This window comes from Neoarius graeffei, chromosome 19 (assembly GCF_027579695.1).
Source record: "Neoarius graeffei isolate fNeoGra1 chromosome 19, fNeoGra1.pri, whole genome shotgun sequence".
NCBI classification, from domain to species: domain Eukaryota; kingdom Metazoa; phylum Chordata; class Actinopteri; order Siluriformes; family Ariidae; genus Neoarius; species Neoarius graeffei.
In genome coordinates this window covers 24,964,943-24,982,003 of record NC_083587.1, presented here as the reverse complement: position 1 = coordinate 24,982,003, position 17,061 = coordinate 24,964,943, and the positions used below count along the sequence as shown (strand labels likewise).

At 43.2% G+C, this 17,061-nt stretch overlaps 2 protein-coding genes across 4 annotated transcripts in view; one reads left to right on the top strand and one right to left on the bottom strand.

Moving 5' to 3' along the window:
* Positions 1-1,747: 1,747 nt before the first annotated feature.
* On the top strand, positions 1,748-16,747 carry zdhhc23b (zinc finger DHHC-type palmitoyltransferase 23b). Of its 3 annotated transcripts, none has more exons than XM_060899921.1 (6): positions 1,748-2,058; positions 2,393-2,464; positions 6,920-7,005; positions 7,428-8,135; positions 12,848-13,015; positions 15,268-16,747. In XM_060899921.1, the coding sequence occupies exons 4-6, from the start codon at positions 7,432-7,434 to the stop codon at positions 15,539-15,541; spliced, it is 1,146 nt and encodes a 381-aa protein (XP_060755904.1). In that variant the 5' UTR covers positions 1,748-2,058; positions 2,393-2,464; positions 6,920-7,005; positions 7,428-7,431; the 3' UTR covers positions 15,542-16,747. The 3 variants fall into 3 exon arrangements, with proteins under 3 accessions (XP_060755904.1, XP_060755902.1, XP_060755903.1); XM_060899919.1 differs by having other exon boundaries at positions 6,920-7,090; XM_060899920.1 differs by lacking the exon at positions 2,393-2,464 and having other exon boundaries at positions 6,920-7,090.
* ccdc191 (coiled-coil domain containing 191) overlaps positions 16,552-17,061 on the bottom strand; it is a 35,551-nt gene continuing 35,041 nt past the window's right edge. The window contains exon 14 of the mRNA XM_060899922.1: positions 16,552-16,993. Within this exon, the coding sequence (XP_060755905.1) occupies positions 16,840-16,993 (154 nt within the window). The 3' untranslated portion in view covers positions 16,552-16,839. The remainder of the gene's footprint in view (positions 16,994-17,061) is intronic.

Genomic DNA, 17,061 nt, shown 5'->3' with positions numbered 1-17,061 from the left:
TGTGACACAGCTCCGAGTTGTACAGGGTGAAGAGAAGAGGGGCCAGCACCGTGCCCTGGGGTGCTTGGGTGCTGCTAATCACAGTGTCAGACGTGATGTCCTTCAGCCTGACTTACTGCGGCCTGTCGGTGAGGTAGCTGGAGATCCAGGCGAACTTTGTACAATAGATGGAAGTGTCATGGGTGTAAAGGGAAGATTTGCTGGACCCACGCTACACCCAACACTAGTTTAGTTTATTAACAGGAACTGTGTTTACAAAGGCTTTATTCTGTAATTAGCTGACAATGATTCAGGCAGATTGCAATATTTTGGAATAATGTTCCCCTTCATACTAATTAACTAATGAACACATCACTTGTCCTTGTGTTTATTCTGTGCATATATTCAGTGTTATGAGTCTGCATTAAAGATTCACCTCTGGAAATGAAAGGCAGGGCTCCCATCAAGGTTGCCAAATCGTGAGAAACCCCCGACTAGGCTATCAAACAGTAAGCTTTTAAAATTACAATGTGATGTAAAAGGGCGGCACGGTGGTGTAGTGGTTAGCGCTGTCGCCTCACAGCAAGAAGGTCCGGGTTCGAGCCCCGGGGCCGGCGAGGGCCTTTCTGTGCAGAGTTTGCATGTTCTCCCCATGTCCGCGTGGGTTTCCTCCGGGTGCTCCGGTTTCCCCCACAGTCCAAAGACATGCAGGTTAGGTTAACTGGTGACTCTAAATTGAGCGTAGGTGCAGGGCCGTAACTACCATTGAGGACACCGAGGTCATGTCCTCGGCATTTTTTTCCCACGGTTTTTTTTTTTTTTCACTCAGAAATGTGAAATTAATATATGATGAAAATCGTTCTGACTTTGATCGGTGGAAAATTCTAAATTCAGCTTGCATCCCCCTGTTCTCATTTGTTTGTCTAAAAATAAAGTCCACATAATAATTTTTAAACGAAGCTGAAATATCCGACATTGGAAACATTTCATATTCGGCAGCCTCGCGATAGTCAGCTAAGCACCGCGGGATATACAAGAGCTGAGAAGTGTTCTCATCAAGGTCCGACTCCGCAGCCAGTCAGTTTGTCAATTAGTCGTGGAATCTGAAAATTGTCATAAGATGAAGAAGTCTACTACACTAAAACAAACCAAACTCAGCTCTGGAAAGTCAGCAAGTGAGAGAAAAAGAAAGAGGGAAGAAGGGGAGTTAATTTTGCCAGTCACTGACAGTTATGTGCCGGAATGCTTATGATCATTAACAGTGCAATTTTAATTAGCATTTCAAGCAATAACAGTCGAAGCCACTTAGCTAGATAGGATTTTCGTTTTCCAGGCGGCACAAACTCTTTTATTCTCTCTCTCAGGCCGCATGGTGGTGTAGTGGTTAGCGCTGTCGCCTCACAGCAAGAAGGTCCGGGTTCGAGCCCCGTGGCCGGCGAGGGCCTTTCTGTGTGGAGTTTGCATGTTCTCCCCGTGTCCGCGTGGGTTTCCTCCGGGTGCTCCGGTTTCCCCCACAGTCCAAAGACATGCAGGTTAGGTTAACTGGTGACTCTAAATTGAGCGTAGGTGTGAATGTGAGTGTGAATGGTTGTCTGTGTCTATGTGTCAGTCCTGTGATGACCTGGCGACTTGTCCAGGGTGTACCCCGCCTTTCGCCCGTAGTCAGCTGGGATAGGCTCCAGCTTGCCTGCGACCCTGTAGAAGGATAAAGCGGCTACAGATAATGAGATGAGACTTGGACGGGATTTCAATAGAGGGATCTGGCAACCCGTTGACTTGTCTACACGAAGCAGACATGAAGCGAATCGCAGGACCATGAGTGAGAAATCCGACAGGGTCCGGTGTGAGCTTATGCACTGTGTTACTGGTGTATATCTTGTTGTAGAGACAGTGAGACACTTCGATATTAGATAATGAATTATTCAAACCACAGCTGTTATCCAGCTGTGTGTTAAGTCAAACCTAGGAGATTAGAATGTTTGGGCGGAAGGAAAGAAAAAAACGCGACCTGGCAACCTGACAGGCGGGCGTGTGCGTTCCCTTGAGCGATTTCCCAGCAAGTTCCATCGATAAACACAGGTAAGAAGGAGAAGCAGGAGAGAGAAATCCCTGTGTGTGTGTGTGTTAATGAGTGAGGACACTGATGATGATGATGATATTCTGTGTCCTTTCATGAAAAACACTGTAAAGTCCCTGAGGGCCACATTTCAGTCGAGAACTTCACAGAAATGGGCTCTGAACCACACCACTTCACTGTCAGGGATGAACTCAAACTGTTCAGGGCGTGTGGTGTTCTCAGTGACCTTGTTCCCTGTCATCTATATTTCTTCTCTCTCTGGGGGAATAGAACACGTGTGTTGTGGTGTATTCTGTACTAATCCTTTGTTCGTGTCTTTTATTATTTACACTCCAGTCAGAGCTGCAGTGGAGCTTCACACTTCAGTGCTTTTGATGAACAGAGCTGAGCTTCGACCTTCACTGGAAGGTAGATGAGATGAAATGAGATTATAGCCTAAAAAAAAAAGTTCCAGTTCTCCTTTAGTGATCGCCCCGCCCCAACTTCCGGGTGCAAAAGTTTTCTTTTCCGGAAGTGACCTCCTTTTTCTTACTCGCCCAAAAACCACTCACTTACTGAAATAAATTCGATTCAATATGCAACATCTCATCTCATCTCATTATCTCTAGCTGCTTTATCCTGTTCTACAGGGTCGCAGGCAAGCTGGAGCCTATCCCAGCTGACTATGGGCGAAAGGCGGGGTACACCCTGGACAAGTCACCAGATCATCACAGGGCTGACACATAGACACAGACAACCATTCACATTCACACCTACGGTCAATTTAGAGTCACCAGTTAACCTAACCTGCATGTCTTTGGACTGTGGGGGAAACCGGAGGAAACCCACGCGGACACGGGGAGAACATGCAAACTCCGCACAGAAAGGCCCTCGCCGGCCACGGGGCTCGAACCCGGACCTTCTTGCTGTGAGGTGACAGCGCTAACCACTACACCACCGTGCTGCCCTATGCAACATCTCACTTAAAAAAAAATGGTGGGTGGTGTAGTGGTTAGCACGGTCGCCTTACAGCAAGAAGGTTCTGGGTTCAAACCCAGCAGCCGGCGAGGGCCTTTCTGTGTGGAGTTTGCATGTCGTCTGCATGGGTTTCCTCCGGGTGCTCTGGTTTCCCCCACAGTCCAAAGACATGCAGTGCCCTTGAGCAAGGTACTGAACCCCTGACTGCTCCCCGGGCGCTGTAGTGTGGCTGCCCACTGCTCCGTGTGTGTGTGCACGCGTGTGTTCACTGCTTCAGATGGGTTAAATGCAGAGGATGAATTTCACTGTGCTTGAAGTGTGCATGCAACAAATAAGTTTCTTCTTCTTTTTTTAAAATGACCTGTTTCTTACTTGTCCAAATAACTCCAAAGATCTGTAAAACATGATGATAACTGGGTGAGAGAATATAGAGGCTATGCACGTGACGTCACAGTAGGTGGAAATGAGTGGCAGTGTTGCCGAACAGCTGGAATGCCCTACAAACAAACAAACAAACGTAAAATAGGAAAGCTGTTGTGTGATTGTGTACAAATAGATTCAATAAGACTCTGAGCTGTCTTTTTACAGACTTCTAAAACAGAAGCAATGGGTTTTGCAGAAACAGGTGGAATCTAGGCACCGAAACATGGATTTGGAGTTGTAATAAGATAAAAAAAAAAATTGTACAAACCTAAACTGGGGTCTTCATCACTTTAATTTTGGCTTGACGTATGACCAAGCATCAAGGCTTGTGTATCCCTTCAGGCTCTGCTTCGTGTATATAAATATCTGGAAACCTGATTCATGTGGACTACAGCTTCTTTGGTGAGTTGTAAAGATCACTGTGGAGTCCACCTGCCTTTAATTTAAGTAGATAATCATTTGTTGTCCTCCTGGTTTCACAGTTTTGTGTACTAAAAGCAGCCGTGTTGAAGCAGGTTTTGACACTCAGTCTGACCGAGGGGACGCATTCTGGTGGGAAAGTCACGTCAGTGAGTTTCCCTCTATACCACTTACGCTACAGGTCAATGTGGATGGTGGGGGCGGAGCTTTGCGAACATGGATGGATGGATGGGAATGGCTTTTTTTTTCCCCCCAAGGAGTAAAAAAATGAATAAATGTTGAATCCACATACTCCTCTGTATCTTGGGGAAAAAATATGCTAAATGGCATGATTTTGTGTTTAGGTAGCTGATCGATATGAAAACAATTGTTTCAGATTTGCTCTGCCATTAACCTACATTTAAGGCATTGCAGGTAAGAATGTTGACTCGTTTGTCAACCAAGATGTTTAAGATTTTTGGATAAACTGCATCTATAGCATGTCTTCTCTTAAAATGCGTATCACGGGTAAATTCAGGAGCGAGATCAATGTAATTCTCCTATTTTATATTAAACTTTGGTCAAATATCTGGAACATTCTGCATTCTCTGCAGTTTTTTTACCTTGCGCAATACCAGAAAAATTCAGTTGAAATCAAGCCATTTGAGGTGAATTGGTCCGCCTCTGAAAAAACTTGGCATTTGGATTTCCCGGCAAACATTGATATTCGTGACGTCGCATGCGGGACGCCTCCCTCTGAATCCTACGTCAGCTCTGGTTTGTTTATGAGAAAACGACCTGCTGGTTTTCTGCAAATTTCTTCAACGTTATCTCGTAATTATTAAAATGGTTAACAGATGTATCGTAGGAGGGTGTAGCAACACCAATCTTGATGGGATTAGTACTCATTAGGGTTGGGCGGTATCCAAATTTTGATACCTTTAAACTGTCTCTGTGTTTTCCCGGGGTATACGGTATTACCGAGAAAAAAATATTTTGTTTCGGCCTACTGTGTAACGTGCGCCTATACCGGCGGACCTTGTCCAGACCTGCGCCTATGCCTCAAATGTACTATTTAAAAGCAGCATAGCGAATTGTGTGCATTGTGGTATGGATTAAGCAGCAAAGCGAATTTTGTGCATTGATGAATGGATTAAGAGATATTTCAAAGCATCACGCAACTCTTCCTTCATCTTGAAAATAGCATTCAACTGTCGTTTACACATGTCTCCGTTGAAACGCCATTTGCAGCACTATTTCACCTACTCCATCAAAAAAAAGTACACGATGAGCAGGATCATACCCTTTCAAGCATGGGAAATTAAAAAAAAGAAAAAGAATCAACCAACACCCAAGTCCGTTTAGACTGCGCGATAAACCATATTCTTCAGCGCAAATGAGGCGAACCTAATTCAAATGCGTGATAGCTGCACAAGGCAAAATCATATGGGCCCACGTCATGCCATGGCGGGGAAATTAATAATCAAATGGCCTTACCTTGCTTAAAACGTTGTCTTGATCACATAACTCCTTACAATTATTCCACTTAAATCCATACGGTTTAACACACCCAACAAAGATAGCAAGCGCATTGCTAATTCCCACCAGAAACCTAACAGTTTACGCTACGATGTTTTCTTCCGTTTCTTCAGTAGATGACATTTCAAACGTTTATTACCCACGTCCCAAATGTCATACGTTATATTATTTTACCTTGTTGTTACTCATGTAACCTACTCAAAACACTCAGATTGGAGGTGTTCCCCTCTCGCGCCGTGACCGTCTTCTTACATACTTTACACACAGCTTCATCTGTGTTTGCTGGCTCTCCCTTTTCGTTTGGTTTGAAACCAAAATACTGCCACACTGCCGATGTTGTATTTTTTTTTTGCCACTAACTCGTTATCTTGACTTGCCATCTTTCAACCGCGGTCTCAGTCTCTTGCGAAGCTTTCTGTCAGACTCCAAATGTCATGCAGGGTTGCCATGGTAACGACATAAACAACCCTGCACGCGATGAGAACTTCTTTAGGAAATTGATAGAATTAGTGAAAATACGATCACAGTTATTCGGGATGATCTTCAATTTATTATTTTATATTATGACCTCATGTACTCCATATTTATTTAGATATTATATATTTTTTTAAAATGACGGTAATGAGACCGATACCGTTGGTACTTTTGGATACCTCGGGATACCTTCTTACCGTAATACCGCCCAACCCTAGTACTCATCATTTTCCAAAAGACCGGACAATGCGAGAGAAATGGGAGCGCTTGTTCTACACAGGCTGTGCACTGAAACCGTGCAAAGCTCTCGCAGCCTGCTGGCGCTTCCGCAGGTGACGTCACGATTCTGGCTCCAGACTCCCTTGGGATTTTTCCAGACGCGTTTTATTATTTTATTTTTTTCTGCTGTAGACAGATGGCCTTGTGCAAAATTACCCTTCTGGATGAGTGTGTAAAGGGACATACTTTCATATAAAAAACCACGAAATTGGTCCAGAATATGCACTTTAAACTGTAGTAATTAGACAAACTTGGCAGGAAAAAAAACCCTGTTAATTTAATGGTTTTTGTCCAAACTTTAAACACTAAGCTCCGCCTATTAGACACAATGACGCCATGTTACAAATCTCTGTTAGAGTGACTTGAACTGCTTTAAAAAAAAAAAAATCACTGTGCTGTAATTTATAGCAATGTTGAGATCGTTTTGTCAGACCACACAGCTTTATATTTTCTCAAAGGCACAGACATTGCTGTCTACCAGGGACGTTTCATTTGAAGCAAGAAATTAAAAGGTTAGATGTCTTGCTCAGGTGAACAATAGCAGGAGCTTATCAACTGGGATTGAACCCTGAGCTTTTTTTTTTGGCTCGTGGTTCATGGCCTGATTGTTGAGCTGAGGCTCTGCGATAGTGCAGTCACATTGTTCAGGATCGAATGAAGTGCTCGAATCTGAAATCTGAGCCATTAAAGCAAGTGTTGGCAGTGGAATAAAGGATGTATAATGGATGAGGCTGTAGTGTGTAAACAAGCTGCCAGCCTCAATTCTTTTCTGCTTTTCCTGTTTCCCTGAAGGCGGACGATGACCTCCTGAGAGCTGCTGTCCATCATGAAGAAGCGAGCCAATAAGGCGCTGGAGCTGGATGATCCTTTGTGCTGCTGTGAGTATGTGGACCGTCATGGTGGGCGGAGTCACATGGCAGCATGTTGCTGTGACTGTGAGGATCTGGACGAGGCTTGTGACAGGTGAGGGAGGAGCTGCGTGGGATGGAGGCCCATCAGTTAATAAGGGGGATTATAAAGGGAGTTAGATAGGGTTTAGAAGAAGGGCGTCAAACGTGCGATCTGCAGCCTCGGACTGGCCAAATAAATGCTTTCAATCCAAAAGCACCATTCATTTAGGGAGAAATCATACATCAGTTCAAGTAGATAATGTGCTGTCTGTGTAGTATATGATGGAAATGAGCAGCAATTTCTGCTTTGATTTGTCAGGTGTGTTTTTTTTTTTGCCAGATTGATTAACTTAAACCACTAAGAGCAGACAATTTGCACCTATTACAATAAACTCCCTGATGTTCCACAGATGGATGAAGAGAGAACCCCAGAACCTGGACTCGCTATCTCGAGTGGCTGCCACAGTGACGGATCGTCTGCGAGTGCCCTGGATTTCAGGAGCTAAAAAAGTCGACCTGTCCTCGATCCCACCACTTATCCTACTTCCTATCCTCTTGCACATCGCTGCTCTGCATTACCTGCTGGGTATCGTAGTCCTGACAGCACTACCCGGCATGGTGCTTTGGTATTACTACTTCACCCACCGCAAGAAAGGACGCACGCTGTTCTTCCTCAGCCTGGCGCTCTTCTCCCTGTTCTACATGTACTACCTCTTCCTCACTGAGGTTGTACCACGAGGCGACATCACTAACGTACAGCTGGGGATCATCACGCTAGGCGTAGTGCTTACCCTCATTGCCCTCATGAATACAAAGAAAGGGCCGGGCTACGTCAAGCCCAGTCCTGCTGACACGCACAGCACAGTGACGTATCCCGGCCCTCCCCTGGATATAGACCCCGCCTACCACAACGGATCACGGCATCAGGTAGTGATCACCAATCCGACGAGTCCTCCTGAGCAGGCCGCTGAGTCCCGAGCTGTGGCAGGCAACATGTTGGAGAAAGACAGCGGCAAGAGGAACTGGTGTCCGTTCTGCAAGCTGGTGCGACCTCCGAGAGCCGGACACTGCAGGATCTGCGGGGCTTGTGTCCTCCGCCTGGACCATCACTGTGTCTGGTACATTTCTTTCACTGCTTTAAGTAAATTTACCATTTACTCCAGAGTGAATGGTTGTTTGTCTCTGTGCCAACCCTGCGATGACCTGGCGACTTGTCCAGGGTGTACCCCGCCTCTCGCCCATAGTCAGCTGGGATAGGCTCCAGCTTGCCTGCGACCCTGTAGAACAGGATAAAGCGGCTACAGATAATGGATGGATGGCTGGATGGATGCTGTAGGTCAAGTATTATTATAACAGCAGTACATAATGATTTATTATTACAGCTTTAGGACTTTAAAATGCCTTCTGTATTTTCAGATACAATAAATAAGATACAAAAAAGTAAGGGAAAATAAAAGTAAATACAACAGTAATTATTTAGATAATATCAATGTTTTGGGTAAAGCAGCAAATTGTATCTCAAATATTTAATACCGGGGGCGGCACGGTGGTGTAGTGGTTAGCGCTGTCGCCTCACAGCAAGAAGGTCCTGGGTTCGAGCCCCGGGGCTGGCGAGGGCCTTTCTGTGTGGAGTTTGCATGTTCTCCCCGTGTCCGCGTGGGTTTCCTCCGGGTGCTCCGGTGTCCCCCACAGTCCAAAGACATGCAGGTTAGGTTAACTGGTGACTCTAAATTGAGCGTAGGTGTGAATGTGAGTGTGAATGGTTGTCTGTGTCTATGTGTCAGCCCTGCGATGACCTGGCGACTTGTCCAGGGTGTACCCTGCCTTTCGCCCGTAGTCAGCTGGGATAGGCTCCAGCTTGCCTGCGACCCTGTAGAACAGGATAAAGCGGCTAGAGATAATGAGATGAGATGAGATATTTAATACCAATTAAATTTAAAAATAAGTACATCTCATCTCATTATCTCTAGCCGCTTTATCCTGTTCTACAGGGTCACAGGCAAGCTGGAGCCTATCCCAGCTGACTACGGGCGAAAGGCGGGGTACACCCTGGACAAGTCACCAGGTCATCACAGGGCTGACACATAGACACAGACAACCATTCACACTCACATTCACACCTACGCTCAATTTAGAGTCACCAGTTAACCTAACCTGCATGTCTTTGGACTGTGGGGGAAACCGGAGCACCCGGAGGAAACCCACGCGGACACGGGGAGAACATGCAAACTCCGCACAGAAAGGCCCTCGCCGGCCACGGGGCTCGAACCCGGACCGTCTTGCTGTGAGGCAACAGCACTAACCACTACACCACCGTGCCACCAAAATAAGTACATATATTGTAATATTAAATTTCTTTAATGGCTTTTTCTTTACATTTATAGAGTTATTTTTGAAAAAAAAAGGTCCACCCTTATGATCGCAAATTAATTGTATTACATATTTATCATATATTTTATTTGCACATTAGTTAAAAAAAAAAAAAAGCATGCTGTATTCTTTGGTTTATTTATTTAAATATTGTTGCTGGACACGGCACCTACACAACTCGAAGCGATTACACAGTATTAAAACTTCGGTTTAAAACATTTTGTATCATTTAACTAGCAGGTTAATTAATTAATTGCTAAAATTGTCATTGCGTTCAATTTGAGATCTCATCTCATTCTCAATTTGAGATTATTTTTAATATCATTTGGCTTATAACTGTAATAACTGAACTATAACAATGGGTCATTCCATGTCAATTCACACACCCTCCCCAGTGACACCTCTTCAATTTGCCTAGATATTTATTTTATTAGTGCCTTATGATGTCAAAAGAAAGAATCCAAAATTTTAGCTTCCTAGCTGGAACGGTTTTTGAATTTTGGCCCTTCAAAGTTTGGGTGCCACGCCCACTTTTGGGGTCCGGGAATTGTACACTTAATTTGCAAGCATTTTTGGAGGCCCATATATTTTGTTCTAAGGGGAATATAGACCTGTAAATTGCTATATCTATGTATTCTGGCCATGTCTATCAGATTCTGCACCTAAAAATAGCACAAGTTTACTAACTTTAGAGAGATTAACCCCTTAAAAGTGGATTTTTTTTTTAATGACAATTTTTTTTTGACATTTCAGGGGTCCATATCTTGGAAAGTTTTTGTGTTGATAGGGTTTAAACTGATTTATCATCATATTTGGGAACTCTACTGTGTACTTAGAGAGTTTCAGGGCACTCAGAACTTTGGTGGGGGTACAGGAGGGCCCCAAATATGGCTTCGGGACAAAATTACCATTTGGTACGTCCTACTTCAGGCCATTAGTTGGCCATGTGGGCACATGGTGACTGGAATGAGCCTTTAACCCTATCAACAGACACCTTTTATCAAACTTTTAAGTCAATAAAAACTTTGATTATCCAACTCCTTCAATATAAACTAAGCATTTGTATATGGTACTATTTTTGCATATTTTCTGAAAAATCCTAAATCCGGAAAGTAGGTCAACTGTTGTTTTGACTGCCTGTTCATGTTTAAGGTAGTAAAAGCACACCCATATAGTGATTTTAATCTATGGGAAGATTATTTATACCCAATACCCCATTAGTTATATTGACAATTACAAGGGATAAACCCTTTCCTGGCTGTTTCACGATAATGTTTTTTTTTTTACATTTGACACCTTTCCCTGTATCCAGCCAAACTCTGACCACTATACACTTAATAGTTAAATGCATCTTTCACACAGGAAAGGAAAAGATGCAAACAAGGGGATGATCCCAAGAAAAACATCCTGGTTGCTTTACTACATTTGTTCTGACATCCGATCTGGAAGTTAAACCTAGACTCATCAGGGGGTTTTTTTTTCAAGAAAAGGGGAAGGGGCCCCTAGCCACTCATGTGGGGAAAATTAGCATATCAATTAGTACTGTATTTCCCCTTTTTACTAATTGATATGCTAATTTTCCCCACATGAGTGGCTAGGGGCCCCTTCCCCTTTTCTTGAAAAAAAACCCCCTGATGAGTCTAGGTTTAACTTCCAGATCGGATGTCAGAACAAATGTAGTAAAGCAACCAGGATGTTTTTCTTGGGATCATCCCCTTGTTTGCATCTTTCCCTTTCCTGTGTGAAAGATGCATTTAACTATTAAGTGTATAGTGGTCAGAGTTTGGCTGGATACAGGGAAAGGTGTCAAATGTAAAAAAAAAAACATTATCGTGAAACAGCCAGGAAAGGGTTTATCCCTTGTAATTGTCAATATAACTAATGGGGTATTGGGTATAAATAATCTTCCCATAGATTAAAATCACTATATGGGTGTGCTTTTACTACCTTAAACATGAACAGGCAGTCAAAACAACAGTTGACCTACTTTCCGGATTTAGGATTTTTCAGAAAATATGCAAAAATAGTACCATATACAAATGCTTAGTTTATATTGAAGGAGTTGGATAATCAAAGTTTTTATTGACTTAAAAGTTTGATAAAAAGGTGTCTGTTGATAGGGTTAAAGGCTCATTCCAGTCACCATGTGCCCACATGGCCAACTAATGGCCTGAAGTAGGACGTACCAAATGGTAATTTTGTCCCGAAGCCATATTTGGGGCCCTCCTGTACCCCCACCAAAGTTCTGAGTGCCCTGAAACTCTCTAAGTACACAGTAGAGTTCCCAAATATGATAAATCAGTTTAAACCCTATCAACACAAAAACTTTCCAAGATATGGACCCTTGAAATGTCAAAAAAAAATTGTCATTAAAAAAAATCCACTTTTAAGGGGTTAATCTCTCTAAAGTTAGTAAACTTGTGCTATTTTTAGGTGCAGAATCAGATAGACAGGGCCAGAATACATAGATATAGCAATTTACAGGTCTATATTCCCCTTAGAACAAAATATATGGGCCTCCAAAAATGCTTGCAAATTAAGTGTACAATTCCCAGACCCCAAAAGTGGGCGTGGCACCCAAACTTTGAAGGGCCATAACTCAAACGTTCGAGCTAGGAAGCTAAAATTTTGGATTCTTTCATTTGACATCATAAGGCACTAAGAAAATAAAAATAAGGCAAATTGAAGAGGTGTCACTGGGGAGGTTTTGGGCATTTGTGTGAATTGACATGGAATGACCCCAATACTAGGTGACAGGTTTTCTCGCATCGTTAAAGAAATAAAACCAAATCACAAACCTCCTGACTTTAAGTTCAGAATCGCGGCTTAACTGAATGTGAGCGACGGGGTAAAGATCAAAGTCAGGTACAAAATGTCACAGAGAAAATGTGAATTTTAATAATTAAGCAAGTGATTTATTCCAAGCTTTTAGATTTAGATAGCAAAGCCAGTGTTTATAAAAATCTAAGTACCTGTATGTGGCCTAAAAAGGGATGTATGGTAACAGCTGATGTGCACAATGTAGCCTATGCCTTATGCCAAAACATTGAGCGTAAAAATACGCTAGTCATTAAATTGATTGAATCTCATTTACGAATGAACTTGGTTCTTGTTTGGTTTCTTGAAGGGGAAAAAAAAAACAGGAAGTAATCTATTAGTATAAATCACTAATTTTATCTGTTTCCTAAAGCGTATTATCTCACTCCCAAATGCTGCTACAGAAAAGCGTTCACGCTACCGTCAAAAAGTTGCGAGTTCGAATCTCGCCAATGCCATAACCATCTGTCACTGGAAGCCCAAGAGAGCAAAATGGAAAGCACTTGTTGGACCGTACGTGTAGCCGTCTGTATGATCTTTAGAAGTGTGTGAGGATTGGAATTAGGCAGAAAATAAGGAAAAATCAGATGATATATGAGTGAGGGCTGTAATCAGATCCTGACCTTGACTGTTGCTTGGACAGGATTAACAGCTGTGTGGGTCAGGCCAACCACTGCAGCTTCCTCCTGACACTGCTCTTCTTCCTGTTGACCTCACTGTACGGGATCAGCCTGGTGCTGCGCAGTGTGTGTCCCACCCAGAGCGTCCTGACCGCCTTGCTCTACTGCCCCGATGTCTACAGTCAGTCCAGGTGTGAACCCTTTTAATAACTGCTGTTTTTTTTTTTTTTGTTTAATATTATGGATCACAACTTAAATTTTGGACACACCTTGTAATTCAGTGGTTTTTCTTTGTTTATTAATTAAGTCACTTCATGTCTTAAAGTAATGATGGATGTTGTTTCTCTTTACTTAGTTGTCCGTTTCTTGACATAATATGGATTACTACTGTACAGTTGTGGAATAGGGCTGTTTACTGTATTTTTATTATTTACTGTTTGATCTCAAACGCATTAAGGCGGCAAGAAACTTGTCCACTAATTAACTTTTGACAAGGAACCTGTTAATTGAAAAGCTTTCCAGGTGACAACCTCATGAAGCTGGTTACGATAATAATAGTGTACAAAGTGTCATCAAGGTAAACGCTGGCTGCTTTGAAGAATCTCTTCTCAAACATTTAGTTTTTTTAAAAACCTTTTTGTTTGCCACATAATTCCAGATGTTATTTCATAGTAGAGCCCTGCACTCCCGCGGGAGTCCCGCGGGACCCGACGCAAAGCAGTGCGGCACGGGACAAATTTTGAAAGCTCATTGCGGGCGGGAGTGCACAATGCGGGAGCGGGCGGGAGAGGTGATAAGCTGCAGTCCCGCTAACTAAAAATGTGTTTAAAATAAAATTTATAAATTATTAATTTGTCTATCGTATATAATTTGTGCTGGATATTTTATTTGGCATTAATAAAAACATTTTAAGATGCCTAAATTTGCGGATGTGGTCTAATCTCGCGTACGTTTCCGATTCCTTTCCGCTCTTCCGTGTTTGAGATCTCCGATCATGGCAGAAGAGCAGAGCTCCTCTAGTGAAGCTCTCAGTGCTTCAGAAGTAAGCGCTGCTTTAAAAAGAGGTACATTTACCGTTAAGTCAAGAGTATTAGTCCTAAGTATTAAAAAGTATTTAAAAAAAGTATTAAAAAGTATTAACTAGTATTAAAAAGGACTGTGTATCGCACAGATTGTTCAATTTAAAGCGAGAAATAGGCAGTGTATAATCTGAGGAGCTGGTTGTGGTTGTGCAGCACTTCATATGAGAGGAGAATGAAATCGCTGTTGGAATCATAACGCCACAGACTCGGAAGTGGGAGTGCGAGTGCGCAAAGCGAGAGCTGTCAATCAAAGCGAGAGCTGTCAATCATGAGCGCATGCAGCGCTCAACTTGGAATGTGGCAGCAGAATGTCAGAGTCTAAACAATAAACTTACAATAAATGAAGGATCGGTCAGTGGAGAGCTCAGCTAAGCTCAGCATGTTTAATTCCCCAAGCCAATGACAAGAACTTTCGTGAGAAATAACGCGAACGTCTGCATCATGCGGGATTTGCGGGCGGGAGCGGGACAAAATATGGCGGGCGGGAGCGGGACTGAAAATCATAATTCTTTGCGGGAGCGGGACTGCACAATGCGGGAGCGGGACTGAAAATTCTGTCCCGTGCAGACCTCTATTTCATAGTTTTGATGTCTTCGGTGTTGTTTGAGTCAGAATACAGAAAAACCTGAACGAATTAATATTTGCGTCCGGTGAATGTGGATTGTTGATAGCGAGTCGTCGTATTTCTACATTGGCTATGTTTTATATGTACTATTAAACTTTACTACTTTTACATCTACTGGATTTTAAGCTGTCTGACGTTTCTGAGCATAGAATTAAAAAATGACGTACATCCAAAGGCCAAAAGCTGGATCTCGCAATGTTCGTGAAAGAGAAACGAAATTTGCGACTCTGCCCCGTGACTCGGAGCCACTCCAAAATGTAATGAGTTCTTTTTTTAGCCCATGCTACACCTTCCCACCAAGGTTCATGGAAATTGGGTCGTTTTTTTGCAATCCTGCTTACAGACAAACGAACAAATCGCACCGAAAACACAACTTCCTCAAAGGTAATAAAAATTGTTTAAAAAAAATCCATTAGAAATGGATGAGTTATGTCCTTTTTACAGTTTTAAGGTTTGAGTATAAGAGGCTTTGTCCTTACATGAAACTTCTTTCCAAATACCAAGCTCAAGATGAATCAATGCTAATCTATTTTGTTAATTCGTTAAAAAAAAAATACAGTAAAAATGCTGGCAGTTTGCTATAAGAAAGATTCAAACCCACTTTAACACACTTTTTTTAAAATCTAGGTGTTTTAAGGCTCAATAAGTAAAACTTTTAAGCTTTTGAGATGTCAGCTGTCCGCTTCACACAATATAGTCACGCGTTGTCATGATCTAACCCTGTGTGTTTGTGCAGCTCGGCCTTGTGCTTCACCTGTGCCTGGTACAGCAGCATCGTCACTGGAGGTTTACTTCACCTGCTGGTGCTGCAGCTGATCAATGTCAGCTACAACGTAACAGAGCGTGAGGCTCGAATCGCTCTGAGGGACAAGACGGGACGCAGTCTCATCTGGGGCCTCATCATCGACACGGGTGTGTACTCCCACGGCTTCCGCGCCAACTGGACCGAATTCCTCACCATGGGTGAGACGTTGGAGCCCAAAGCCCTGAAACCCACAGATCTGGTGTAGACATCTGCTTAACGTCTGAGCCTTAAAGACACGTAGCTTATCGGAGGTCATGAAAAGCTGTCAGACTGAAGCGTTACACACGTCCAGACCCACCGTACACCCAGGATTCGTTTTATTTCCCTGGTTTCAACCGAGTGGCAGAAAGGCTTGTTATATTTTTGTCCACTAAGTGGCAGCAGTATACTTTCATCTTGCTCTAACCAAATGACGATGCCTCCTTATCAGTACACCTCAAAAGTGATCGAGTCTGGGCATCAAACTGTTCACCAGACCTAACATCTGTGACTCCTAAGCCATATAAAGCATACCACGAACCCGTAACTTTCAGAGCTGCTGTGTTTCTCTGTCTCCACTGCCCAGAATGCAAAGTAGTGTTGTGTAGATATCACTTCATGATTTAGTGCCTTGCTGGGACATGGGAGGAGGGGGAAATAAAAGAGACCACAATGTATTCTTGTCCAGAATTGCAGCCAGCTATAAAACAGACTGTCGCAGTGAATGTGCAATAACAGATGTCAGAGGACACTGTGTGTGTGTGTATGTCATGTTTTCTATTCCTTAAATAGAGATTTGTTTAATATAATATAATCTCATCTCATTATCTCTAGCCGCTTTATCCTGTTCTACAGGGTCGCAGGCAAGCTGGAGCCTATCCCAGCTGACTACGGGCGAAAGGCGGGGTACACCCTGGACAAGTCGCCAGGTCATCACAGGGCTGACACATAGACACAGACAACCATTCACACTCTCATTCACACCTACGCTCAATTTAGAGTCACCAGTTAACCTAACCTGCATGTCTTTGGACTGTGGGGGAAACCGGAGCACCCGGAGGAAACCCACGCGGACACGGGGAGAACATGCAAACTCCGCACAGAAAGGCCCTCGCCGGGCACGGGGCTCGAACCCGGACCTTCTTGCTGTGAGGCGACAGTGCTAACCACTACACCACCGTGCCGCCCGTTTAATATAATTGTTAAACAAATAATCGAGTTGCAGTGTTTTGTTAAAAAAAAAAAAATCAGCTCAGAATGAACATATGGAATTTCATCTCATTTTGTTAAAAACACATGAGCAAAAAATACAACTTCATGGAAGAACACAGGTTTCAGCTACACACTGTTTGTTCTGATCTGTGTATCACGATGCATCAGTGATGAGCTGCTCAAATTGATTGTGACTCAAAAAATAAAAGTTTTGAAAAGATTCTAAACGTCACACCTGAATTTTTTTGTACGCATTTTTTCATGAACTCCAGCAATTTATGTTTCAAGAAACAGGCAAGAAACCTGTTTTCGTTAGATGTGTGTGTCCAGCAATGAGGACCGGAAGTCCGGGAGGATCTCGGACACTTTGCGTCGGAGCTGCTCTCTTCGCTTCTCTCGCTGTCTTTCCTCCTGCAGCAGCTCTGGCAGACGCCGCCATGCAGCGAAACATCTCCTCAGTGCTCCCCTGCGACACACACACACACACAAACACACACCGAGTCAGCTTGTAAACCTCACAAAAAGGCTTATATT

Coding starts and splice junctions, on each gene's coding strand:
- zdhhc23b (XM_060899920.1), top strand. CDS start 6,954: ATGAAGAAGCGAGCCAATAAGGCGCTGGAGCTGGATGATCCTTTGTGC. Junction 7,091..7,427: donor CTGGACGAGGCTTGTGACAG/GTGAGGGAGGAG, acceptor GATGTTCCACAG/ATGGATGAAGAGAGAACCCC. Junction 13,016..15,267: donor GATGTCTACAGTCAGTCCAG/GTGTGAACCCTT, acceptor GTGTTTGTGCAG/CTCGGCCTTGTGCTTCACCT.